General features: G+C 34.5%; 1 protein-coding gene across 6 annotated transcripts in view; it reads right to left on the bottom strand.

Annotated features, from left to right (window-relative positions):
- The window catches only part of LOC137764894 (sodium channel protein type 1 subunit alpha), an 83,926-nt gene that overhangs the window by 26,268 nt on the left and 29,880 nt on the right, over positions 1-27,778 (bottom strand). For 5 of the 6 annotated variants that reach the window (XM_068543957.1, XM_068543952.1, XM_068543953.1 and 2 more), the window contains exons 12-16: positions 26,857-26,989; positions 25,810-26,048; positions 24,232-24,405; positions 22,286-22,642; positions 20,248-20,730 (exon numbers count right to left, since the gene is read on the bottom strand). In XM_068543957.1, coding sequence (XP_068400058.1) covers positions 20,248-20,730; positions 22,286-22,642; positions 24,232-24,405; positions 25,810-26,048; positions 26,857-26,989 — 1,386 coding nt within the window. Of the gene's footprint in view, positions 1-20,247; positions 20,731-22,285; positions 22,643-24,231; positions 24,406-25,809; positions 26,049-26,856; positions 27,004-27,778 lie in introns of all 6 variants that reach the window. The other variant, XM_068543956.1, reaches the window with a different exon arrangement.

The raw sequence follows: 27,778 nt of genomic DNA, 5'->3' as shown, positions 1-27,778 counted from the left end.
CTGAGCATGAGATGGACATAAAAAGTAAATCACTTTAATTTTGGTACCTAAGAAATAGCCTAGCAAGAAAGGATTAGTACAATGAACTGATTCTGGATTCCCCTTGAAATGAAGAGATTTTAAGATTAGAGCAAAAGAATGATTGAATAAGAAGGGGAAATAAGGAAATCATCTATGGAAACTCCTTTACCATAATTTGCAATGTATGAAGTCAGATTGCTATGTTATGAAGTTACAAACGGCCATCAAAAACATGTACTAAGCAAACCACTGTCCTATGAATTAGAGAAGCCCCAGAGGGAGGGGTGGGAGAGGGGAAGTTAGTGATAATCGTTATCACTTTACAAATGATAAAATTAAGGTTTAGACAGGTTAAGTAACTTGTCTCATGTCATATAACCAACAAGTGAGAAAGCCAAGATTTGAGAGAATTATTCCTGAGCCCAAAGCCCATGCTCTAACTTCTGTGCAACCACCCTGTTTCTGAAATAAAAGAAACAGTGTATTCACATGCTTATCATTCTTCCATCAATTTAAAAGCGGAAATAATCCATAGAAAAACTATCAAGCTGAGTCTAACAGATGAAGAGAATCTACCATTCAATCTTGAAGTGAAACACAAAAACAAAAAGAAAGACACCTTGTTTATAACATAAACCAATAATGGAATTTTACATAATACATATATTCAGTGTCTTCATGAAAATTATTTCATCAGATGCAAAAAACTAACTTTTGGGTAGGTGTAGACATGAGTTCTATTTAATCTTTGTTTACAGTAATTATGCCAAACTAATTATATACTTGTTATAAAACAAATGTCATAATAGTAATTTAAGCACCAGCAATAATAAAACATTTTGGTATAATATTACTTTAACTCACAGAGAAATTTTTTTTAAATACTGTTTGAAAAGTCTTTAAAATTTCTGGACAAATCCAGCTTTTGCTTATCACAGTTGTTCACACATAGTGCTAAATATCAGGCTCCATATCAAACTTTGTATCCATTACTAAATATCATTATTGGTCACCCAGATTTCAGTTTTCCATTTAGCAACTGTGAGTACTGATGTGAACCTAAAATAATATAAAATTAATTTGTTTATGTCTACTTATTTCCTCCCTAAATATCCTCCCTGATGTGGCTTGCCTAGATGATGATAAAATTAAATTGATACCTTTTTTTATGTATACTTACTCCAGGTCTTACAGGGTCAGACTTTCTCCAGTTGAGAGCTGTTGCCAATATATCCAACTTTATTCTTAAGAATATTCTTTAAAATTATCTATTCTCGTCTTATAACCCAACTTTGTAATAGGTTACCAGTTACTATACTTCTAAGCGTATTTTCCCTTTAATGCATACAGTTGGGAGCCAATCTACATTTTAGAAATTTTAAAAGGATATAAAAGATGATTAAATGCCCATTATTAGTACTCAGTTGGAAGATGTGCTCCTGGAAAGTTCCCAGGTATAGACAAGTGATCCTCTAGATGTTTACAAATTAATTTCCAAACACATCTTAAGCAATGTAAGTATATTCCATGATCTGCCTGGACTATGGCAGGAAAGTAGAAGTGTGCCTAGTGTCACTTAAACTCAGCATGCTCTTAATTAAAGACGTCTTTTTGTTTTGTTTTTTTTTTTTCTATCCTAAACCTACTTTTTAAACCAAGTTCCTGATTCCGATTCTTTGCAATATCATTCTTTCAGCACCTAGACTCAAATCTCCTTGTCTTATTCACTTCAAATATTGACAGTAAAGTCATTTAATTCTACCTTTGAAATAACTCTTCTCTCAGTTTCATCTTCCAAATTCTTATGAACTCTCTGTTCACTACTGTCACTTCTTTTTTGGACAGCTATAAATAATAAGTTCATCCTTATTCTAGCCTCACCTAATTCTAGACCTTTGTGGACCACAAAGCCTGACTTATGCTACATGCCCAATAAATGTTTGGTGAATGAATGAATACCTCTGTTTCAGATATTACTACCAAATGAAATTTCTGTCTCCAACTTAGCTTTCTAACCAAATTTCCCAAATCTATCTTTCACAGAAGCTGTCCTTTAGTCAAGGTGAACTTCTTAATGTTCTCGGGCTTTTGCTTATAGTGGTTTTTGCCCATCATTGTGGAAGAAGAATAATTACTCTCTCATCTTCACCACTTTATCTGCACAATTCTTTCGGCACATACTTCTTTTTATTTAGCCCACCTCCATACTAACTGACTTACCAAGCTAACGATGCTTGGCATTTTCTCTGTAGAACACAATGACTGATGCCGGTGGTGTGCTGATATTTTCTCAGGAGGTTGGCTACACTCTAGTACACCTGTGCATCTCTGCTTCCACCTGGTGAGTTGTGTACTTATCAAGAATAAGTTATGTTTGTGTTCAAATCAACCTGTACTATTGTAAATTAATGTAATTATAGAATTTACTCTTGCATAATTTGATAAAATGAGTTTGAAAACAAAGTTAGTTATTGTATTCATAAAAACTAAGTTGAAATCATTGCATAAACTTAATAAAGACAAATCTCTCATACATATACAAACACATAAAAAAAAAATTGTAAAATTAGGCGTGAATAATTATTTTTAAAAAGGGGTATCTAGGGACTTCCCTGGTGGTCTAGTGGGGGGCACAGGTTCAATCCCTGGTTGGGGAGCTAAGATTCCGCATGCCCTGGGCATGGCCAAAAAATGGGGGGGTATCTGGGATATAAATTTCTGGAAGGATGCTAAATTCAGGTTGCCTTATAAGGTTCTTTAAAATCTTTGTCCTCTTTGAAAAACCTAAACTGGACTCATAGATGATGAATTACAGGTGTGGCTCATGCTAAAGTGATGATGCAGAACTGCAAACAATGAACCCGGGCTGGAACAAGAGGCCCAAAGGCACATTTTAATGTAAGTATGTATCAGTTTTCAAAATGAAGCAGTTTAATGTTTGGGATTGGAAGGAGTTTGTATATACATTTCAGGAATGGTACATGATTACAGATTCGATTTTTAAATTTAGTATTCATATCTGGTTTAAATAACTCCCTAAAGCAACATTTTGCAAAAGAAGCCTGGTAAACCACATCCTGGCTGATCCCCTTGATAGACCCTGATTCTCACACTAGCGAGGGAAACTTGCCCCACCTTTGTCATACTGACATCAGATAAAATGACAAGTGAATGTTAGAAAGACCAAACCACAGGGCTTACCTGGTGGCGCAGTGGTTGGGAGTCTGCCTGCCAATGCAGGGGACACGGGTTCGAGCCCTGGTCTGGGAAGATCCCACATGCCGCGGAGCAACTAAGCCCGTGAGCCACAACTACTGAGCCTGCGCTCCGCAACGGGAGAGGCCGCGACGAGAGGCCCGCGCACCGCGATGAAGAGTGGCCCCCGCTCGCCACAGCTGGAGAAAGCCCTCTCACAGAAACGAAGACCCAACACAGCCAAAAATAAATAAGTAAATTTATAAAAAAAAAGACCAAACCACAGGCAAGTAGGCTCAGGCCAGTTAATATACTCTAGATAAATTATGCTAACCAGAGAAAAAGTTAGTGTTTTTTCTATAAGTTCATACATAATGTAAATAAATAGCATTAGTGTGAAAAAGAAAAAAAAAAAACACACAAAATGAAACTGATACAGAAGTGACTGAGCTGAAGTGTTCCTAGGCAACGCACGGGAGGCAACAAGGGTTTTGACTGATGAGCTAAATAAAGAACATCAATAAGTAAATTTAAAATTGAATAATAAATGTATTAAATAAAATAGATTAAAATACATAAAAAATTAATAAATTGAACTCTAGCTTATTGAGTCATTGGCATCATCTTAGGATTCTGCTGACAACACTAAAGTTTGTGTGTTTTATTGATTTTTTTCCCCTAAGAACCACGTGCTATACTAATATCATCTGCTACATTGATAATTCATTAATTTCTCTTTATTTATGTTCCCTTTGTTTTGTTGTTCTTTTTCTAATTTCTCAAACTAAGTTCTTTATCATGTTCTTTCATCCTTTCTTGATCATCCTTGTTAATAGTAAGACATTCAATGACTGCTTGGTCCAATTTCATAGATTTTGGAAGAAAAAGTTCCTATTGTTTAGGAGGACATTTTAAATTTTTCAACTGGTTATATTTTGTCTATCATTTTGTTATTAATTTCTCATTTAACTGCATTGTGATTAGCTAATAACCCTATATGATATCTTCTATCTTGAATTTATTGGTATAATAGCCCTACAATGTCTGCTTGTTTGAATTTATTGAGACTTACTTTGAAATTTGTATAAATATGTCAATATCATGGGCCATTGAAAATAAGAATTCTCTGTACATATAATTTTTGAGATAACATACATTTATAACATTTTTGCTATTTATATTATTCAAATTATCAATGTCCTTATTTAATTTTTCTTTGATTCATCACAGACTAAAAGAATTGTATTAAAACTCTCACAACCAATATACTTTCATTAATATATTCTTATATTTCTCATTGTTGAAATCAAAGATGATGCGGTTCTGAGTTCTTTATTTGGTTGGAGTAATAACACTATTACTCAAAATGGGAAGAATTTTTGGATGTATGGAAAGAGTCCATCTCTATATTAGCACATGAGATATGAATTCAGATAAAATACTAAATAAATTGGATAACAGCAAAACTAAAACATTCTCAAATAAGTACTTGTATTGATTTAAAAACCAATAAGGACAATTCGTTTTTCCTTCTTTTGTTCTTACATTGAAATTTAATTTTATTTTGAAATTCACCATTCACATAATAAAGCAATTGGTTCTCATGGTCTTTGAGATTAATAGACTATTTAAATATCCATTTTAATGTTTATTAAGCCATTAATCAACCTTTAATTTACTAATTTCCAAACGAGCTAGTTCATTTTAAAATATGTATATTTTCACATGTAAATCTCAATAGCTCAATTTCTGTAAGGGCTTACATTGTCCGTGTATTTTTGGCAGGCTGACAATAAGTGAGCAGAGAGAATGCAGGAACCACAGCGTATCTGCAGCATCCGCTTTGCCTTGTACATCAGGGCATTCAATAACCACTTAATAACTACAACCCTGATGGGAAGAGCATTTTTCCTCCTCAATGGATTTGTGCAACATTTCATGCTTTTAAAAAATGTTCTGTACTATAGTAAATGATTTTGACCTTGAGGGTGAAGCAAAACAAAGGAAAGCAAATAGTGCACTCCACAATATTTCTCTGAGTAAGTGATTAAATGGTTTTTTTTGTTGTTGCTCTCTGACTTGATCTTAGGATGTTTATCCTTTTATTTTAGACTTGGTTTGTTACAGGGAGCTTATTTATAGGGTTTACTAGAAGTTCAATTTATAATGTGATAAAAATATATTAAAAACACATCTGGAATTTAAGGGTCAAAAGGATACAGAATATGTGTGTATATATATGTGTATACACATATATATTTTTTATTTCTGAAAAAATACATATTTTAAAAGCTAGGCATATACTACTTTAAAGGTGGAAATTTTACTGTTGTTATATATATATATACCTATTAACATATATGTTTAAGATATATATCTTAAATCATACATAGTTGAGATGCTCAACAACCTTAAAAATATTAGTATTAATATTTCATTGTGTACACTGTGCATTAGTAAATATTTCTAGTGTACACTAAGCATATTAAAAATTAAAATGACTTTTATTAAAAACTCTCAGCAAGGCAACAATATAATATCAAAGGAACAGACTCTGTATTGAGATTTAGCATTTCCACAGAGCAGTTAGAAAAGTCAAATATTAACTCATTAATTCCCATATCATCCCTACAACTCAGATGATTTCTTCATCGAGCTTTACATTGGAAGGACAATCTTTGGTGGATTATTCATATTTAATAAATATAAAATCTTCTTATTAATTGTGAAATCTACTGTTATTCAAACACTTGCCTAAGGTAGGGGTAAAGGTGAAGAAATACAGCTCTGATATACTCTGAATTCTGCTTTAAAGTATGTCAAAAGTGAATTTTTATATAGGTGATTAGCTATAAAGGAACAAAGGAGGTATAACCTCTCATCACATAATGGGCCAAGAGAAAATTATTGTGATTGCAAATGAATTAGAAGCAAAAAATTGCAAAATTGCATTTATAATTCCCAAGCTAGAAAGCAAAATTGTAAACCAAATAATTTCCATTGTTAAATTTATTTTGCTGAATGAGTGCAGAATCTCTAATATTCTTTTGACATTAATTTTTAATGTTAAATGATAACATATTTAACAAATATTTTTTACATGTCTACTGGATAGGGGAACTGTATAACTACAGTGAAAGGGTGAAGAGTTCTCTTTTGAGTCAGACAAGCTTGGGTTTGAATCACAATGACTGGTTTTATGGACTTTAGGCAATTATCTTGACCTCCATAAGCTGTAGTTTCTAATTTGTAAAATGATCCCTACTTTACATGGTGGTCATAAGGACTGAACAAGATAACACATGGAATAACTCAGTCTAAGAAGAGCAGGGTAGAAAAAAGTGACATTTGGGGCCAGAAGGATGAGTTGGGGTGGGAGTGATTCAGGTGAAGAAATATGTGGTAGGAGAATATCCCAGATAGAGGGAACAGGAATGAGGATCAGAACCTGATAAAGCATGAGGAGTTTTAGGAAACAAAAGATCAGTGTAGTTGGCTGGGGAGGGGTGGGAAGTACTATTACATGAGGCTGGAAAGGTCAGTAATGGTCACTTTTGCAGGGACTTGTAGGCCATGTTAAGAAGTATAGACTGGGAGCAATGGGCAGCTCCTGAAAGGTTAGAAAGCCGAAAGAGCTATGGCCAGATTTACCTTTTAGAAAGACCACTTATCATTATGTGGGAACTGGACTAGTGAGGAGAATATGAATGTGGGAGCCCTTTTTGGAGGCTGTAGCAGTAAAACTGAGAGATGATGGAGGTCTGACATTGGGTGGAGGTGGTGGGGATGCAGAGTAGACAAAGACAAAGTAGCATTGGTGATACCTGGTGATCAATTAGGTGTAATAAGGGAGAGGGAGTTTGGGTATCCGTTGGCTAGATGGTAGTACTCTTCATGGAGAGTAGTTGCCATCTCATAGGGATCATGGTCCTGAGGAACTATATAGCTCAAGACAAGGAAATAGGCAAGGGCTGAAGGGACACTCCCAGTCAATACCCGGATGGGACTCTACAAAGTGTTCCCTGAGCATCTGTCAGGCAATGATACGAAAATTCTGACTGTTTTCTTTTCTCCTCCATCTTCCTTCCTCCCTGCCCTCTCCCCAGGGAGGAGAAGCTTCATTAAAGAGTAAGCTGCTAACTTAATTTGACTTAGGAATAGTCTTGCTTAGTTTATTCTATCTGTACACTTTCAAAAAATATAACTGATAAAAATGTATTCAGGAAAAGTGAGATTAACTTACATGATGCCAATTAACATTGATCAAGCACCTCATTTGTGCCAGGTACAGTACTAGTTACTAGAAATACAAAGGTGTATATGACAACAGTTCTTGTTCTCAAGTTGCTCACAAGATTAGTAAGTAGGATAGACAGATACACAACAGAGAAATAGAGTGCAGTATAGACATTTCATGTTATGCAGGTAGTAATTCTACTTAGGGGAGTCTCAGAGCCTTGCCCAGAATAAGAATTGCTAGGTATCATGAGCAACAAACAACAATATGTTTGAGTGAATAAATTGACAGTGTCTTGAAAGACAACTCAAAGTTCCTTTTTTTGTTTTGCTAGATTTTGCAGAGAATGACAGGGATAAGAAGAGAATTTCTAATAAGAAATTATGGAGTCAAAAGGTATAATCTTCATGGAACTATGTGACTAGAACTGAAATAAGTCATGAGATATTAGACTGGTGAAATAGATCTTCTCAAGACCATCAAGTTGCTCATGATAAAGACTGCCCTTCTCCCCCCCATGGAAATGTGTTTCAGATGGTAATTCTATTGATATTGGTGAAATAATAGGATGAGGAGTGGGGGGATGGTCAAGATTGGAGACGGATTTAGGAGATAAAATCTACAGGATTTGGCAGTAAATTTGATGAGGGGCTTCCAATTAGAGAAGTTGAGAAGGACTTCAGGCTTCTTGTAAGCTATTTGAGAAGGAGATCATATGGTTGGGAGGAAAGTAGCTTGGACTTTTGTAAACCAGGGAATGACGACTCTTAAAGAATTAAGAAATGATGCAGATATCAAGTAAAATAGGGCCACTGAACTTGGCAATTAAGAGAACACTGGTGATTTTTGAGAGAGAAAAGTAAAGGTGGAAACCAGAGATGATGCTTTAAGATGACTGAGCAGTGGAAATGGGAGACAGCGAGCACAAGTTATCTTTTAAAGAAGATAAGCAATGAATTCAAGGAAGAAATTACAAAAGAAACTTAAGAAAGGGAAAAAAATCAAAGGAATAACTTTTAAAATTTACATGATTTTATTTTATTTTAGAATGAGAGAGTCTTGACCATTTAAACAAGCTTGTGGTAAGGGCTTAGAAAGAAGAAGAAACTGTAATACAAGATGGAGGCAAAGCGTGCTGTATCAGAGACCATGAGGTAAAGAGACAGTATAGATAAAAAAGTGTGGAGGCATATATACCTATCTCCCAGTAGATTCTTAATATCCCCAGATATGTTGTCTGACATTTTTCTACAGGGAAAATTGTTATCGTGATGTTCGTAAATTTGGATATTTGCAAAAGTCTCGGTATATATCCATTTGATTCAAGATTAATCAAGGACTTCCTATTCTTATTTCTTTATTTAACACACATTTACTTACTATATGCTAGGCACTGTGATGAATGTGGGCCATACTGTGTTATATGAAATAAGCTTAATTCCTGTTCTTATGCACATTTTAAAACTGACTATTGTTCACATAAGGCATTCACTGTGGACCCTTATGTGGTAGCACAAATTTAATTTGCTGATATTCAGCAATGTACAACAGGTTGAAAGTTATCATGTGTTCTTCAATCTATATCATGTCCAGTAAAGATGAAAGTATTAAATGAGAAAATATCGGCAAAGCAGTAAGTAAATATTATTTTAACACAGGTAATATCATTGGGAGGACAAATGGGATCTAGAATTAACTGTTCGTTACGCATTTATTCATTCATTTAATAAACATTTTTTATGTGCTGTGGACTTAAGGTGAGTAAGACATGTTTGGTGTTTCCCCTGTTCTCAAAGACTTTATAAGCTAATGATGTAACCACAGAAGTGCTTCCTAATTATTTGGAAGATTCTTATAGGTAGAATTAAACTCAGAAGGGTATCTTCCTAAAGCACAACTTTGAGTAACCATAGTTTCTGAGAATAAGCGCTCTGTAATTAGGAGAACTCCACAGGTCAGAAGCAGATCAGTCTAAATTACAGGCCAGCAGAGGAGGGAAAGGTCCCTCCAGGACTGAGGGAGACTGAGATTCTCCTGGCTATATTATTAACCTGTGTCCAGTGATGAGGGCTTGGTAGTCAACACCAACTCTACAGTGGGTACCTATTCTTAGGTCTTCAATAAACAGTGTCATTCATTTCAAATAGAGGTCAGAGATAGTACCTTTTTAGACATTGTTAAGGAAATTTAATGTAATAGTTCAGAACATAGACTGTAACTGACAGCCTGGATTCTAGGTCAGGATCAATCCTTACTATTTGTGTGACTTTGGCAAGCTACTTAAACTCTTTGAGTTCAATTTCCTTATCTGTAAGTTTGGAATAATAGTATCTGTCTCATGGTGTGAAGATTGAATGACATAACACTACGTGTAAAGCCCTATAAACAGTGCTTTGTCCATGGTAAGCATCCAACAAATGATACCTGTTACTAACAAGAACTGTATACAAAGACTCGAATGACATTTTTACTCACTCTGCAGCTCACTCGTTGCAAAAACAAGCGTACTTTTTCCTAACTACTTTAATAATATGTTGTTTTTATTCCAAAGAGGCCTAAGTTTAATAATTCATTTTAAAAGTATTTATTTAAACAGATTAGAGTAGTAATTTTGCTATCAGTAGCTATCACTACCTTATGTTTTTTGAGTCCTTTTAACTTCTAAACAGCTTTTAGATCCTCATAACATTCCTATAAGCACCACAGAACAGATGTACTCCTATTATAAATTAGGAAACTGGATAATATAGAGTTAGTGATTGCCCATAATAGAGTTAAGGCCACCAGACTCTTAGTCTAGTATTCATAAAAATCAGCCCAAACTCAAAAAGATATTGAGCCCTTATTATGCACCCAACATTACAGGAGGTGCTTCAGAGGATTAAAATTATATAAAACACAATTCATTGCCAAAACAACTTACTTTCTAATTGGGGAGATATGACTTTATTTGTCTTTTGCATAGTCTCAGCAATTTTGCCCAGCTTTCAAAACTCCTCAAAATCTGTCCAAGCCTCCATTCTTTACTATTATTTTTCAGTAAAAAGCCATATTTCTAGCTATTTATTTCCATGAGTCAAGAAACTTTCTGAGGTTTCAAAAACAATGCTTTAGGTTATTTGAATGTTCTTTGAAGGTTGAGGTCCATTGGGACTTAAAAAGGTGAGGAAATGTGACCCATGCTATGCCTTTTCTGCTTTTGGGGACCAAAAGGGGGAAAGTATAGAAAAGATAGTTCTCAAATTTGTCCTGGAATGGGGGACAGTGATGCATGTGTATGTACATTATGGAGGAAGTAAAACAAGTACCAGCCTCCATTTTACAGTGTTTCTTCATATCAGTCTATTTTTGGTTTCCTGGAAACAGACTATCCGCTCCTTGCTTATGCCTCTACTTTCATCTAGATTTTATGTCCCAGCAACAGCAAACTGCTAATTATTTCTAAACACACTCTATGCTTCATAGCTCTAGGTTTTTTCTCATTTATTCTTTCTTACTGGAATGCCCTTCAGAAAAATAGTTTTTTAAAAATATTTTAAATGAGTTAACCATTATCAAGAATTTAATGAAAACAGTTTAAAAATTAGACAGAAAATACAAAATTTATCACTCTCTCCAGATAAACATGTAAAACAGTTTATGACAGAGGGCAGAAGGCAAACAATAAAAAAGGACAAATCGTAGAATATGTTACTAGTAATTCTTAATAGAAAACTTACCAGGAACAGAGTGTTGGGAATGCTACTAGTAATAATAATAATAACAATTTATTGAATACTTACAATTTGCTAGACACTGTGCTAAGTCCTTTACATTTACTATCTCATTTAATAATATTCCCCCAAAAGTAGGTGATTTTATCCCCATTTTTGAGATGAGGAAATTGAGGATTGGATAGTCAAGTAAGGTCACACAGTATGTGGCTAAAATAGAATTATATAACCCAGTATTTGGCTTCAGAGAATACTCCATTACCAACAACTTTATAATTACAGCCTCACATGTCTAAAAACAAATGTTTCAATAATGGATAATAAACTATGAGCACCAGTAATTTTAACCCAAGGCACTAATGTAATTTCAATAATGCCCATTGTAGATAAGACTCATTATTGAAATTCAGGAATGGAAACATTAATATATTAAAATGGAATAGGTCAAACAGAGGTCATGAAAGGTAATATTTGTAGTCAATAAGGTATGTCCCAGTATGGAAATGCATATTTAAAGGTTGAAAGTTATCTTTCTAAAATGCAAATGTATGTATATGTGTGGATACATGTATATATGTATTTGTATACATATATATTTACGAAGAGAGTCATCTTTCTAAATGCATATATGTATATATATATATAAGCAGAATCATGGCTCATTTGTATCCTTCATTATCTAATACATTCCTTAGCACATGGTAACTGTTGAATAAATTAAGGTAGGCAAAAGAATAAAGGCCAAAACAGAAAAATCAAAATGGCAAAGTTACTTTAACGTATTATAGGCTGCATTCCTAATGTAGAATAAAGAATCTTCATCTTTTGAGGTATCTATTTTCAGTTTAATTCCACTAAAAGCAGAGCATCTCATGATTTGTGCCTTGCTTTGATGAAGCGAGTACTATATAAGACTAGGGGAGCACTGAAGAGAAACAATTTTGTATGGGTTTATTTCTAACCAGAAAGGAAGACATGGTAAAGAAAAGTGCATGGTAAAGGAAAATTGGGACAATATAGTAATCTATAAAAGAATATTTATAGAAAGCCAGATTCAAAAATGAATGAAAGAAATTGAAATGTAATGGGGATGAATAGAAGTTTCAGTATTTAATATAAAAATATCAACTGGATGAGAAACAACTGTATTTCAACAGCAATTCATGGGAAAAAGATAAGGGATTATTACTTTCCTTGAAGCCCAATATAAACTGACAAGGTGAAATGCTTAACAAAGATAAAAACAACGAAGTTCAATATTGGATTGAATCAAGAGAAAAATGGAGTCTGGATGATGGGAAATAAAACTATATTTTCAAGAATGCTCTCATCAGAGTAACTGTGATGAATACCTTCAAACTGTTTCTATTAAAAAGAGTTAAATGAGCTGGAAAACTTTGATTTGAGTGCCTACTTCTTACCAAAAATGTACAAGTATATACGTCGCAACATAAAAGGAGAGACATACATGCATATCAGTGGTTATAATAAAATAATATGATACTTTGTAAGATGCATGAGCCTAGAGCATGCGTTGTTTATTACCCACACTTTGTGCCTTATATCTCTGGGAACCAAAAAAGAAGCCACACATTCTGCCTAGGGTCAGGAAGGCTCCATGATCACTACCTTTAAAGAGCTGAAACAGTGTTTCTCACACTTAAGAACTCCTGAACTTCAGGCCCTACACCCATGGACCTAGTGGTTATACTCTATTAGAAAAGCAGTGCATTATAGTTCAGCACAGGCAACAAAAGCTGCACTCACTAGGTCTTCCTAAATGTGCAATGTGCTCTGATATCATTATTTTATTAAATTAAAAAAATTTTTTAATTAGTGGTACAATAAATTTGTTTATCAACTCTTACTGGGTTATGACTCATAATTTGAGAAATAGTGCATTAAATTATCTCTAAAGTTTCTACTAAACATTAAATTTTCAATTAATGCAGTGTTTGAAGATATAAAATGACAGAGTATGAAGGAATAGAACTTTCTCCAGTGGTTCAGTGGATGATCACTGCTTAATAAAGAGATCAGTGTTCCTGTTAGCCCTGATCAATACAAATAAAAATGTATGAGTATAAATTATGTCAAATTTTTGCAGAAGAGTATTCATTATGGATGGTTTTTGTAATAAAATAGTTTTGAGTAATGAAAATCTCACAACAAACAAAAGTCCAGGACCAGATGACTTCACAGGTGAATTCTACCAAACATTTAGAGGAGAGTTTACATCTATCCTTTTCAAACTATTCCAAAATATTGCAGAAGAAGGAACACTTCCAAACTCGTTCTATGAGGCCAGCGTCACCCTGCTACCAAAACCAGACAAAGATATTACTGATGAACATAGATGTAAAAATCCTCAACAAAATACTAGCAAACCAAACCTAACAATACATTAAAAGGATCACACACCATGCAAGTGGGATTTATCCCAGGGATGCAAGGATTTTTCAATATCTGCAAATCAATCAATGTGATACACTACATTAACAAATTGAAGAGTAAAAACAATATGATCATCTCAGTAGATGCAGAAAAAGCTTTTGATAAAATTCAACATCTATTTATGATAAACCCACTTTGTGGAGAGTTAACACATCTCAACATAATAAAGGCCATATATGACAAACCCACCGCTAACATCATACTTAATGGTGAAAAGCTGAAAGCATTTCCTTTAAGATCAGGAACAAGACAACGATGTCCACTCTTACCACTTTTATTTAACACAGTTTTGGAAGTCCTAACCACGGTAATCAAAGAAGAAAAAGAAATAAAAAGAATCCAAATTGGAAAGAAGTGAAATTGTCACTGTTTGCAGATGACATGATACAATACATAGAAAATCCTAAAGACACCACCAGAAAACTACTAGAGCTCATCAATGAATTTGGTACAGTTGCAGGATACAAAATTAATATACAGAAATCTGTTGCATTCCTATACACTAACAACAAACTATCAGGAAGAGAAATTAAGAAAACAATCCCATTTACCATTGCATCAAAAAGTATAAAATACTTCGGAATAAATCTACCTAAGGAAGCAAAAGACCTGTACTTGGAAAAATAAACTGAAGAAATTGAAGATAACATAAACAGATGGAAATATATACCATGTTCTTGGATTGGAAGAATCGATATTATTAAAATGATCATCTTACACAAGGCAACCTACAGATTCAGTGCAATCCCTATCAAAATACCAATGGCATTTTTCACAGAACTAGAACAAATAATTTTAAAATTTATATGGAAACCCAAAAGATCCCAAATAGACAAAACCATCTTGAGAAAGAAAAATGGAGCTGGAGGAATCATGCTTCCTGATTTCAGATTATACTACAAAGTTACAGTAATCAAAAAGTATGGTACTGGCACAAAAACAGACACGTAGATCAATGGATAGAGAGCCCAGAAATAAACCCACACACTTATGGTCAATTAATCTATGACAAAGGAGGCAAGAATATACAATGGAGAAAAGACAGTCTCTTCAATAAGTGATGCTGTGAAAACTGGACAGCTACATGTAAAGAATGAAATTAGAAGATTCTCTAACACCATATACAAAAACAAGCTCAAAATGGATTAAAGAGCTGAATGTAAGACCGGATACTATAAAACTCCTAGAGGAAAACATAGGCAGAACACAAATTATAGCAATATTTTTTTGGATCTGTCTCCTAAAGCAAAGGAAATAAAAGCAAAAGTGAACAAATGGGACCTAATTAAACTTAAAAGCTTTTGCACAGCAAAGGATACCATTGACAAAATAAAAAGACAACCTACTGAATGGGAGAAAATATTTGCAAATGATATGACCAGTAAGGGGTTACTATCTAACATATATAAACAGGTCATGTAACTGAACATCAAAAAATACAAAAACAAAAAACCAAAAACCAACCAGATTAAAAAATGGGCAGAAGAGCTGAATAGACATTTTCCAAAGAGGAAATGCAAATGGCCAATAGGCACATGAAAAGATGCTCAACATCACTAAATCATCAGCGAAATGCAAATCAAAACCACAATGAGATATCACCTCACATCTGTCAGAATGGCTATCATCAAAAAGAATACACATAACAAATGTTGGTGAGGATGTGGAGAAAAGGGAACCCTTGTACACTGTTGGTGGGTATATAAATTGGTGCAGCCATGTGGTATGGAGGTATGGAGGTTCCTCAAAAAACTAACATTAGAACTACCATATGACCCAGCAATTCCATTCCCAGGAATATATCTGAAAACAACAACAACAAAAAACTAATTTGAAAAGATACATGCACCCCAATGTTCATAGTAGCATTATTTACAATTGCCAAGATATGGAAGCAAACTAAGTGTCTGTCAACAGATGAATGGATAAAGAAGATGTGGCATATACATACAATGGAGTACTACTCAGTCATAAAAAAGAATGAAATTTTGCCATTTGCAGCAACATGGATGGACTTGGAGGGCATTATGCTAAGTGAAATAAGTCAGACAGAGAAAGACAAATACTGTATTATATCACTTATATGTGGTATCTAAAAAATACAAAAAAACTAGTGAATAAATGAAAAAGAAGCAGACTCACAGATATAAAGAACAAACTAGTGGTTACCAGCAAGGAGAGGGAAGAGGGGAGGGGCAATATAGGGGTAAGGGAGTAAGAAGTACAAACTATTAGTCAGAAAATAAGCCACAAGGAAATACTGGACAACACAGGAAATACAGCCAATATTTTATAATAACTATAAACGTAGTATAACCATTAACAATTGCGAATCACTATTATATTGTACACCTGTAACTTATATAATATTGTCCATCAACTATACTTCAGTAGAAAAAGAAAAACGTGTTTTAATGCAACAGATAGTATGTAGTAGTTATTAGTCTTCATCAAATATTAAATAAAGGTATGAAGATTCAAGACAAAGAAAATCAGACTAGGAAGAATACTGCCAAATTTAACAGAACTTCAGAACCAATTCTGTAAATATAAAGATAACAACTAAAAAAATCAGCCTCCGTCAGATTCTTTAGCAAAACTCAAGTTTTTAATGAACAAAGTTTGAACTGAAATAATATTCAAATTAAAAATCCTGAAAAAATTTCACAATGCTTTGCAAAAATGATCTGTAATTTTTATCTCCTAAATCCATTTCCATAGACATGTGAAATGTAATGAGGATCTACCCACAATTACATCTCTACATGCTTTCTCTCCCCCTATGATTACACAAATCTGATTTACCTAAGGAAGCCCACAGCCTGGGGTCAAGGCAGCAGCTTCCAGCTCTGATATTAGCTCCACTCTGAAGAGTAGTGGATGACTTAGCCTATTCAGAGACTTATTATAAAAGCTCGAAACATCTTTAAAGGGACATAAGCAATAATTCACATGCTTATGATATCTTACTTGAACCACTGTCAAAATGCATTACCTTGGACATGGTAATATTCTAGTAGAACTTAATCCTTAATAAAATATCGTTGAGAGTATTTGATCCTCTGAATATTTTAAATATTTAGTATTTAAAGTATTTTAAAATATTTAGACTATATGAATTAATGTAATCCATCACATCAATAGTCTAAAGAAGAAACATCACACGATGATATCAGTGGACGCAGAGGAAACATTTGACAACAAATAGCACCCATTCATGATAAAAATCTCTCAGTAAACTAGGAATAGAGAGAAACTTTCTTAACTTGATAAAGACCATCTACAAAAAACCTACAGCTAACATTGTACTTAATAATGAGAAACTAAAAGCTTTCCTACTAAGATCAGGAATAAGACAAGTATATCCTTTCTCACCACTCCTTTTCAACACTGTACCGGAAGTCATAACTAATGCAATTAGACAAGAAAAGGAAACAAAAAGTATACTGATTAGGAAGCAAGAAGTAAAACTGTCTTTGTTGGCAGATGACATTATTGTTTATGTAGAAAATCCAAAGAATCTACAAAACATAAAAAAACAAAAACAAAAACCTCCTGGAACTAATAAGTGATTATAAGAAGGTTGCAGATTACAAAGTTAATACACAAAAGTTCATCACTTTCCTATGGACTAACATTTAACAAGTGGGGTTTGAAATGAAAAAATACCATTATGTTAGTACCCCATAAATAAAATATTTAGGTATAAATCTAATGTGTACAAGATCTATATGAGGACAACTATAAAACTCTAATGAAAGAAACAACTAAATAAAGTGGGAGATATTCTATGTTCATGAATAGGAAGACTCAATATTGTCAAGATGTCAGTTTTTCCCAACTTGATCTATATTGATCTATTGATCAATGCAATCTCAATCAAACTCCCAACAAGTTATTTTGGCAATATCTACAAACTTATTCTAAAGTGTATATGAAGAGGCAAAAGACCTAGAATAGCTAACACAATACCAAAGGAAAAGGACAAAGTCAGGATTGCCACTACCTGACGTCAAGACATACTATAAAGCTATATTAATCAAGACAGTGCAGTATGGGTGAAAGAACAGACAAACAGATCAACAGAATAGAATAGAAACCCCAGAAATATACCCACATGAATATAGTCAACAGATCTTTGGTAAAGGAGCAAAGGCAATATTATGGAGCAAAGAGAGTCTTTTCCAACAAATGGTACTGGAACTACTGGACATCTACAGGCAAAAAATGAATCTAGACACAGACCTTATACCCTTCACAGAAATTAATTCAAAATGGATCACAGACCTAAACGTAAACATGCAAAGCTATAAATCTCCTAGAAGATAACAGGAGAAAATATAATGATCTTGGACAAGGTGATGACTTTTTAGATACGATACCCAAAGCACAATACATGACAGAGAGAGTTAATAAACTGGATTTAATTAAAATTAAAAATATCTGCTCTGTGAAAGACATTGTCAAGAGAATAAGAAGACAAGCCACATTAGGAGAAAATATTTGCAAAAACAAAGCTGATAAAGGACTGTTATTCAAAATGTACAAAGAATTCTCAAAACTTAACAATAAGAAAACAAACAACTTGATCAAAAAACAGGTCAAAGCTCTTAAAAGATACCTCATCAAAGAAGACATACAGACGACAAAGAAGCATATAAAAAGATGCTCCACATCATATGTCATCATAAAATGTAAATTAAAAAGCAATGGGGTACCACTATACGTCTATTAGAATGGCCAAAATCCAGAACACTGATAACACCAAATGCTGTCGGGCAACAGGAGCTCTCATTCATTGCTAGTGGCTGTGCAAAACTATACAGCCACTTTGGAACACAGTTTGGCAATTTCTTACAAAACAAAACACTTAGCATACCATCCAGAAATTGCCATCCCTGGTACTTAACCAAATGAGCTGAAAACTTATATCCACACAGAAACCTGCACATGGATGTTTACAGCAGCTTTATTCACATTTGCCAAAACTTGGAAGCAACCAAGATGTCCTTCAGTGGGTGAATGGATAATTAAACATCCAGACGACCAAATATTACTTAGCACCGAAAGAAATGAACTATCAAGCCATAAAAAGGCACAGAAGAAACTTAAATGTGTATTACTAAATAAAGGAAGCCAGTGTGAAAAGGCTACATATTATTTGACTCCAACTATATAACATTCTGGAAAAGGCAAAAACAGTTACAGATCAGTGACTGTCAGGGGTTAGCATAGAGGGAAGGATGAATAGGCATAGCACAGAATGTTTATAGACCCATGAAACTTCTCTGTGTGATACTATAAGGGTGGATAAATGTCTTTATACATTTGTCCAAACTCATAAAATGGACAATACCAAGAGTGAACCCAAATGTAAACTATGGACTTTGGGTGATAATGACACATCAATGTAGATTCTGCAACTGTAACAAATATACCACTCTGGCAGGGTATGGTGATAATGGGGGAGGTTATATATGTGTGGGGGGCAGGGAGTATGTGGAAATTTTCCTGCCTTCCTCTCAATTTTTATGTAAACCTAAAACTGTTCTAAAACATAGTCTTTAAATAAATATTTAAAAATTTGGACTGTGTAACCTAAGGCACCTTACCATTTTTGGGACTTCCACACAATAAGTGGGAAATGAAGGTGGTTTGTTCTAGGCTTCTTTGGAATTATCTTTTATATCCATTAGAGTTTTAGCTTAATATTTCTAAGTCAGTTGCTATGGACTGAATTGTGTTCCCTCAAAATTAATATTTTGAAGCCCTAACTCCCAATGTGACTCTATTTGGAGATATGGCCTGTGAAGTAGTGATAAAGGTTAAGTGAGGTCATAAGGGTGCAATCCTAATCCAGCAGGGCTGGTGCTCTTATAAGAAGAAGAGAGACCAGAGCTATTTATCCATGCCCATGCATTGAGGAACGGCCAAATGAGGACACAGAAGGCAGCTATCCGCACCCCAAGGTGAGAGCTCTCCCCAGACACTGACCCTCCTAGCACCATAACCTTGGACTTTCCAGTCTCCAGAAATGTGAGAAAATACATTTTGATTGTTTCAGCCACCCAGTGTGTGGTACATTGTTATGGCAGCCTGGAAGATTAATATGCAGATCAATGTAATTTTAATCGGAGGAATGACATAGACTATTTCTTGTTGCTCAGTTCTCTTCCATGTAAGTGAGCTAATGAGTATGTTGTCAGATAAACAGAATGCATAAACAAAGATTATGAATTCAATTCTCAGCTATACCCCCTCGTTAGCTACATGATCTTGAACTTCCTAAGCTAGTTTTCTTATCTGAAAAGTTAGAAAAATAACACATACTTTTGAGGTTATTACAAGGATTAAATCTGATGATGTTTGTTCATTTCTTGGATCATTCATTCATTCATTATCTAACAAATATCCATTACTTAGGATGAGAAAACTTACGCATATACTATATTATTCTTCAATTTATTCATCACCTCACTGAGCTTAAATCTTTGGTTCTTCAATGAAAAAGTATTTTATATGATGGCAAAAATATTCTACATGGAGAATATATAATCATAAATACAGGCAATACAATACAAGTATACACATATACATTTATACCCACCCACATCTATAAAATCTTACCTCTTTGCTTTCTTCCAGATCTGATTCACTACTAAAGTCCTCTGTGTTTAAATTTTCAAAGTCAGACTCTCCTACAGCAATCGGTACAGTCACAGTAAGACTGGGATTGTTTATGAACGACATGTAATCACTTTCATCGATAATGTATTTTTCAACACTGCTGCCAGTTCCTATTCCACTTGTGGTTCCATTTACATCTTTAAGATAGTCAAGATCTTTCCCAATTTCTGTTGTATGATTGGACATACAGCTGTCTTTCTTGTTGTTTAGATCATCAAGTGGTTTAATTTCATCTAAAATCTTTTGTTTTCTAATGAAGGACTGTTGAATAAATTCATATATTTTTCTCTTCACATAAGCTATTCCCTTGTGCATCCTATCCACAGCAATTTGGAGATTGTTCATTTCATTATCATCATCAGTGGCTGCAAGGTTGTCTGCACTAAATGAGCTCAGGAGCAAGGCCAAAAAGAGGTTCAGGACCTTAAAAATAATACAAACATCATTATAATCTCACCCCAATGTGAAGAAGAGCAGATTGAGATCACTTATTTCTCGAAGTGTGGAGGAAACTATAAATTCTAACCACTAGACAAGAAAGAAACACCACAGCATAGTGATCAGAAGTTGGGTGATCTAGGGACTTCCCTGGTGGCGCAGTGGTTAAGAATCCGCCTGCCAATGCAGGGGACATGGGTTCGATCCCTGGTCCGGGAAGATCCCACATGCCGTGGAGCAACTAAGCCCGTGCGCCACAACTACTGAGCCCGCGTGCCACAACTACTGAAGCCCGTGCGCCTAGAGCCCATGCTCCGCAACAAGAGAAGCCACTGCAAGGAGAAGCTCGTGCACTGCAACGAAGAGTAGCCCCCACTAGCTGCAACTATAGAAAGCCTGTGCACAGAAACGAAGACCCAACGCAGCCAAAATAAATAAATAAATAAATAAATAAAAAAAAAAGAAATTGGGTGATCTGAATTTGTGGTCTGGCTCGATAGCTACTTCACTATACATCCATGGGCAAAGACATGATTTCTGTTGGTCTCAAGTTCCCCTACTTATAAAATGAAGATGATAAATGAGCTGACCTATGGTTTTACTAAATTTAAAATTGTATGATTATAAGAAACAAGATTTATACGTGTTCTATATAAGAGTTCTAAACTTAAAATTCATTAGTGTTTAAAATTATGCATTTAAATGCATTTTATAGTTTCTTTTTTGATGAAGAGAGATATTAAATTGGATATTAATTGAAAAATAACCATTATGACCCAGAATGAGAATTATGAGCTTAACATAGGCATCAACACATGTTTTCTTGATCTACTGTATTTCTCATACCCCACTGTTCACTAATTAGGCAACTGTTCATAATCAGTCGCTAATATTTCCATGAGACTGTAATATAAATGTACATATCCTTTGGAGTATATTATATATTTCTATACTATAACAGTAATGTTCCAAACTTAAGAGAGAGGATTGATCAGTTACTCCATTTGGGTAATCTCAGGCATCAGTAGCCAACTTTTGTTTGGTTAATAGAGCCACTAAAGGATTGGTTAATCCAGGTTGGTTCATGCATCTGCCATATGACATAGAGTGACTGAATGCTATCTACCATGAATGGGCAAGGAAAAGGTGAAATAACTAGGAACATTTAAAGGCACCACTTTTTAGTCCTATACTGGCAAGTAGGATTGGGCTTTCTCTAAGTTTATTCTTCAGACTTCTCCCTTCCTTGGATCTGAATTTATGAAATGTTCCCAACATTTCCTACCAGACCTGTCTTCAATGTGATACTCTATTGGAATTCACATAATAAACGTGATGAAATGATTGACAAAATGGAGTTGAGTATAAATATTGTATGGTCACTGCTATATAGTTGTGTTGTCAAAGTGAGGCTGTAAGTGTATCAAAGGTAAGAGACTTTTAAAATTAATAATCATAGTCTTTGTTTTGGACAAAATGGTCATCGTTTCATTATGCTCTTAATGTATTTCTGAAACACACTTCTTAAATGGGTACATACCACCAGGTTTCCAATGACCATGACCATCATGAAGACAGTAAGGCACATGGCTTGCCCGGCGACCTCCATGCAGTCCCACATGGTCTCTATCCACTCTCCACACAGCACTCGGAACACAATCAGGAAGGAGTGGAAGAAGTCATTCATGTGCCAGCGTGGGAGTTCACAATCACTGGAAATCTTGCAGACACAATCTTTGTAGCTTTTACCAAAGAGTTGCATGCCGACCACAGCAAAAATGAAGACGATGATGGCCAACACCAAGGTTAGATTTCCCAGAGCCCCCACTGAATTGCCGATGATCTTTATTAGCATATTTAACGTTGGCCAAGATTTTGCCAACTTGAAAACTCGAAGCTGGAAAATAAAAAAAATAGTGTATATTATTATGATCAATCTTTAAAAGCATTACATATATTGAGGTTTACTAAGAAGTGATTAAAATTGAATTTCTTACAACATCTGCTATGCAGATGTTATAACTAAGCATGGTGATGGATGTTAACTGGACTTACTGTAGTGATCATTTTGCAATATATACAAATATTGGATCATATGTTGTATACCTGAAACTAATATAATGTTATATCAATTATACCTCAATAAGAAAGATATATCTATAACAAAAGACATTAAAAAAAAAAAAGCTAGTGGATATCCTGGACCACTACTGATTGCAGAACTTACAATCTACCAATCTTCACTGGGGAAATATGCAAGAGCCACCTTGCATTCTTGCACTTTGCTTTCCAAACTTTTAAATCTGTCCACCTCTGGACCTTAACCAATTAGAAATGACCTGGGGTCACTGCACTGTCATAGCACCACTCTCCTAAGCAAAAGGCATGGAGAGCAGGCTGTCTGGATGTCTTTGTGGCAGTGCTTGTCTTAACTCCAAGACACATTTCCTAATCTATCAAGGACAGAGAGCTGTGAGCAAATGTTGCACTTTACCAAATAAGAAGTAAAGGTTGTCCCATAGGGAGCTTCTTATCTAAAAACAAAACAAAACAAACAAAAAAACCAAAACAAAAAGACTCTTTTACAACATCTGCCCTGCCCTTGATCACTTTCAGGTGCATGGCTAATTTTTGGACCCCCCCCCCCCCAGGAAGAATCTGATTCTTCCATATTTTAACCCTGAGATCATTTTCCCTGAGAGTGAATTTTTAATGATTACTTGGGGACCAACTGTCCTTAATTTGTTTTGTGAAGGTGGTTGTAAGGCATACCAGGCCTGACACTAATATTAACATCTGATCTCGATGATCTCTGCTCAAAGATACTCATTTGTCAATAGCATGCAAAGTACCATCACATTGAGCCCTGCTATAAGTAGAGAAAAGTGTTTATTATTCATAATGTTCCTTTGGAGCACTGACATAGCTAGATGCACCTGCATTTAAAAACCTGGAATACTTCCCATGACTTTATAATTCTTTCCCTGATTTGCAAGGACATATATGTGAATCAGTGGACATAACAAGTAATCCTACAGATTTCTCTTGTCTGATTCTGGGAAGGAGCATATTTTCCAGAGGTAGAATTAGGAAGAATTTCTACATGCACATCTTATATCTGATTGTCATCAACCACTATAAAAGGGTGTTTATATTTTCAAAGCACTATTAAAATGTGGTACATTTTCATTAAAATATTTTCTTAGATCCAGAAATATTAACTGTAGTCATCTCTAGAAACAATAATTAGTCAGAATGGTAACTAAGCAATATATGAAACTTTATGTGACTAGGATTTTTGCAATAAAGTTTTTTCTAAATAAGTGGGAACAATTTTTTTTCCATTTAGGGACTGTTTTTGACAGTGCAAATGTTACACAAAAACTTAAAATGTTAATGGTGTGTGGTAAAACCTATGATGTAAAACCTATGATGCTTGTTGGAAAGGTTTTTGTCTTTGGGCTGTTTTGTTTTGTTTTGCTTTACCAATCGGAATGAACGGAGAACTGATAATCCTTCCACGTTGGCCAGGCCAAGTTCTACCAGGCTAAGCGTTACAATAAAACCATCAAAGATATTCCAGCCTTCTTGGAAATAATAGTAAGGATCCATGGCAATAATTTTCAGAAACATTTCTGCTGTAAAGATCCCAGTGAAAACCTAAGATCAAAACAAAGTTACTCTAATTCCGTCAGATAATGATAAAGTAGAATGACATAATATTTGCTCTTAGAACAAAATGTTTATACTAGTAATGATTATATTACTAGCTTACATTTGCATAGTAATTTATAGTTGATGAAAAGCTCTCATATAAGTTATTTCATTTTATCCTCAACAGAAACGCTATTAAACACGTAATGCAGGTATTATAACCATGACTTTACAGATGAGGAAACAGGTCTTCAGATGGGTGCAATGACTTGCCGAATATCAGCTAGAAAACGGCAAAACTAGGATTGAGAGCAAATCTATTTTTAACCAGTGTTCTTTCCATCACATCAAACTGCATTTTCCTTCAGACTTCATACAGCACAGCTACTGACAAGATTTTCCCATAAACAGTTTTACGTATCTATAAGCTTATTCACATTTCCCTCTAATCAGATAGTTGTCATTATACATATGTATCTATATTATAATATGTGCATTACTATTATCAGTATTTTTTATACACATGAAAAAAATTAATTTACTTCCATAGTATTGGGTTGGCCAATCCTCTTACGTAACATCTTATGGAAAAATCCGAACAAACTTTTTGGTTAAACTTATATAAATACTAAAGCTTAAAAAATAGAAATACTGTAATACAGGATGCTTTACATGATTTGCTTTCCATCATCAAAAACCTTAAACCCTAAAACAAATATTGTGGAAAATGCATACATTATTTTAGAGACCATTCTTTCAGCAAATAAAAGCTAATATTCCTATGTTGAGTCAACAGACAAACACTTTAATAATTTATGTTTTTTAAGCACAGAAGACAAAGAATTTAGTGGCAACCTTCACCAAAAGTGGCGCTGTTAATCATATAATACACAAAATGTACTGGAGATTTTCAATATTTTATGGTTTTGATCTAAAATAGATGGATTAAACAATGCATGGTCTACCTAGATCCTGGAAGCGGGAAAGCTGGAGACATTTTTGAGTTGTTAAACTATTGCTTATAATGATGATGACTAAGCAAGATAAAAAGATCTGCAATTTTATTTTAGCCTTCTACAGGTAGGGAAACTGTGATAACATCATCTCAAAAAGTGTGTCCTTAAACTATGGACTGCTTCTGTACCTTGAAATAGTTATAAATATCAATATTGACTTTTCAAGTAGTACTGCAGGCCTGTGCCTATTACTCTCTTTCTCAGTGTCTGCTTTGATCTTAAGGGTTGTTATTTTTGGCAAAAGTAGGATACATCCAGCTAGATATAATTCCCATCTTTTGGGAGCCAGGAAGTAGAAAGGGTGGTGGAAAGACTGCTATAAGCTATTAAATGTAAAGAGTTTCTCAAACAGAAAGTTTGAAGACTGAACACATTTACCTTCCAATATGCTTACCAAGTTTCCTACTGTAAGCACATTATTGAAATGGTCCGTCATGGGATAGTGTTCCATGGCCATGAACAGAGTATTTAAGACAATACAGATGGTGATGGCCAGGTCAACAAATGGGTCCATCACAACCAGGTTGACAATATGTTTCACTTTTAACCAATATGGCGAACAGTCCCAGATTAAGAACATGTTGGAAAATTTATACCAACAGGGTGGGCATTTCTGCCTGGATTCTTCAAGTTCTAGATTTAAAAAAAATAAATTAAAAACAACCACCAAAAGATATTTGTACACGCATATATTCCTTTCAAATCCGCTAGACTTCTTTTTAGTAACCAACACATTTCCATTTGTGACAGTCAACCTCTTTTATACTTGATTTTAAAAAAACTATACAATTTAATCTTTAGACGGCCCAAAATATTTCTTCACACATAAACATAGAACAGAGGTAGCAAAGAATGGTTTTCTTCTCTTATGCATTGATACTGTGGTTCCATACTTTGCCTTAAGTTAAGTGAATGGTCTTTTAAATAAAGTCTCAATAGGAATATGGGTTGGAGTAGTGTAGACAGTGTGTAATCCTATGTTCATGTCTGGCTATGGTGTCATCCTCAGGCTATAAGAGATAGGACAGAGAGATAGGGTAGAGCCAAGAATCATCTTTTTAATTTGTTTTTATTTTGTGAGAATGACCCACTCCTCCCCTCCAATCTTGAGAGTATTTAGGAAGTCCTACGCTAAGTGGAACAGAAGAGAGGAACACCATGGCTAAGGGGATTAGAAACCCCTAACAGAAATGCTTTAGTCTGCATTTTCAAGGAGTTGCCACACACAGGATACATTCTTTAGTTTCAATATCACAGAATTTAAGTAACTTTTTAAAAAGCTTCTAGAATACAGGAGTAGGTATAACAAATAACTCTTAAATAAGACCTATTATGTTCTCTTTAGAATACACTGCTTCCAACTCACAGAGACATTCGTTTCGAATGAGACGATATAAGCTCAGTGAAAACAACTGAAACGGAGATGGAATTTGTTACAAACCTTCTACTGTATTTGTTAAAATGCTGGCTATGCTCATTGCTCTTTGCCTTTGAGTAGGATCTTCTAGAAAGTCCATGGAAACATGAAAAGAACTTGACCTTCTCTTTCTCATTTCAGTTTCAGTGGTTGTTCCCTGTAAAGAAAATGCTAATGTATTAAATGATTAACTTGAGCAATATGATAAGTGAACAACCAATGTGACACTGTGAAATTCATGAAACACATGCGACATGCACGTTCATATTTAATTGGTGATGGCAGATATTGCTGACTTATTGTATCATTAGCCTGGAATGTCCAAACTGTTAACCATTTACTCATACAGCAAAAACTGAGGGTTTTTTTTTTTAACCCTCTGATTTCATAATTTTATGAGACATAATGTAATTTGTATATGATTGATAAATTTGTGAGAGACATATTTAACAATTTCCTTATTTCTGAACTAATAGTAAAAAGTAGTAACTTGAAATGACATCTAAATGATCAAGGCATTTTATGTTGAGAAGGTAGCCCTTTATTTTTAAAGAAATACAAATAATTACGACACTCGTAGCTGCCATCTCATTTTCTGGACACAAGGCATAGATGATCATTGACAACACAAACTGTAGGTTAAAAAAACAACAACACATGCTGCATGGACAACAGTTTCATCCAGGGTACCAAAGCAATAAGTCATCTAATTCTGACTTAGTCATGCCTCACCATGCTGATATATTTCCAAGTCTAATAAGAGGCAGCATGTGTTTAGAAATTCCTCATCTGGGTATACATTCACAAACACATAACATACCTTTGTACACAGACAATTCTTTTATCTGCCTGTATTAATATTTTTTTGTGTCTCTTCATTTAGATTAGTTTTGAGAAGACCTATATCAGCATTTTTTTTTTTAGTAAGACAAATATGAGTACTAGA

Source organism: Eschrichtius robustus, chromosome 5 (assembly GCF_028021215.1).
Source record: "Eschrichtius robustus isolate mEscRob2 chromosome 5, mEscRob2.pri, whole genome shotgun sequence".
NCBI lineage: Eukaryota > Metazoa > Chordata > Mammalia > Artiodactyla > Eschrichtiidae > Eschrichtius > Eschrichtius robustus.
The sequence above is the reverse complement of the archived record's forward strand: the minus strand, read 5'-3'. Positions and strand labels throughout refer to the sequence as shown.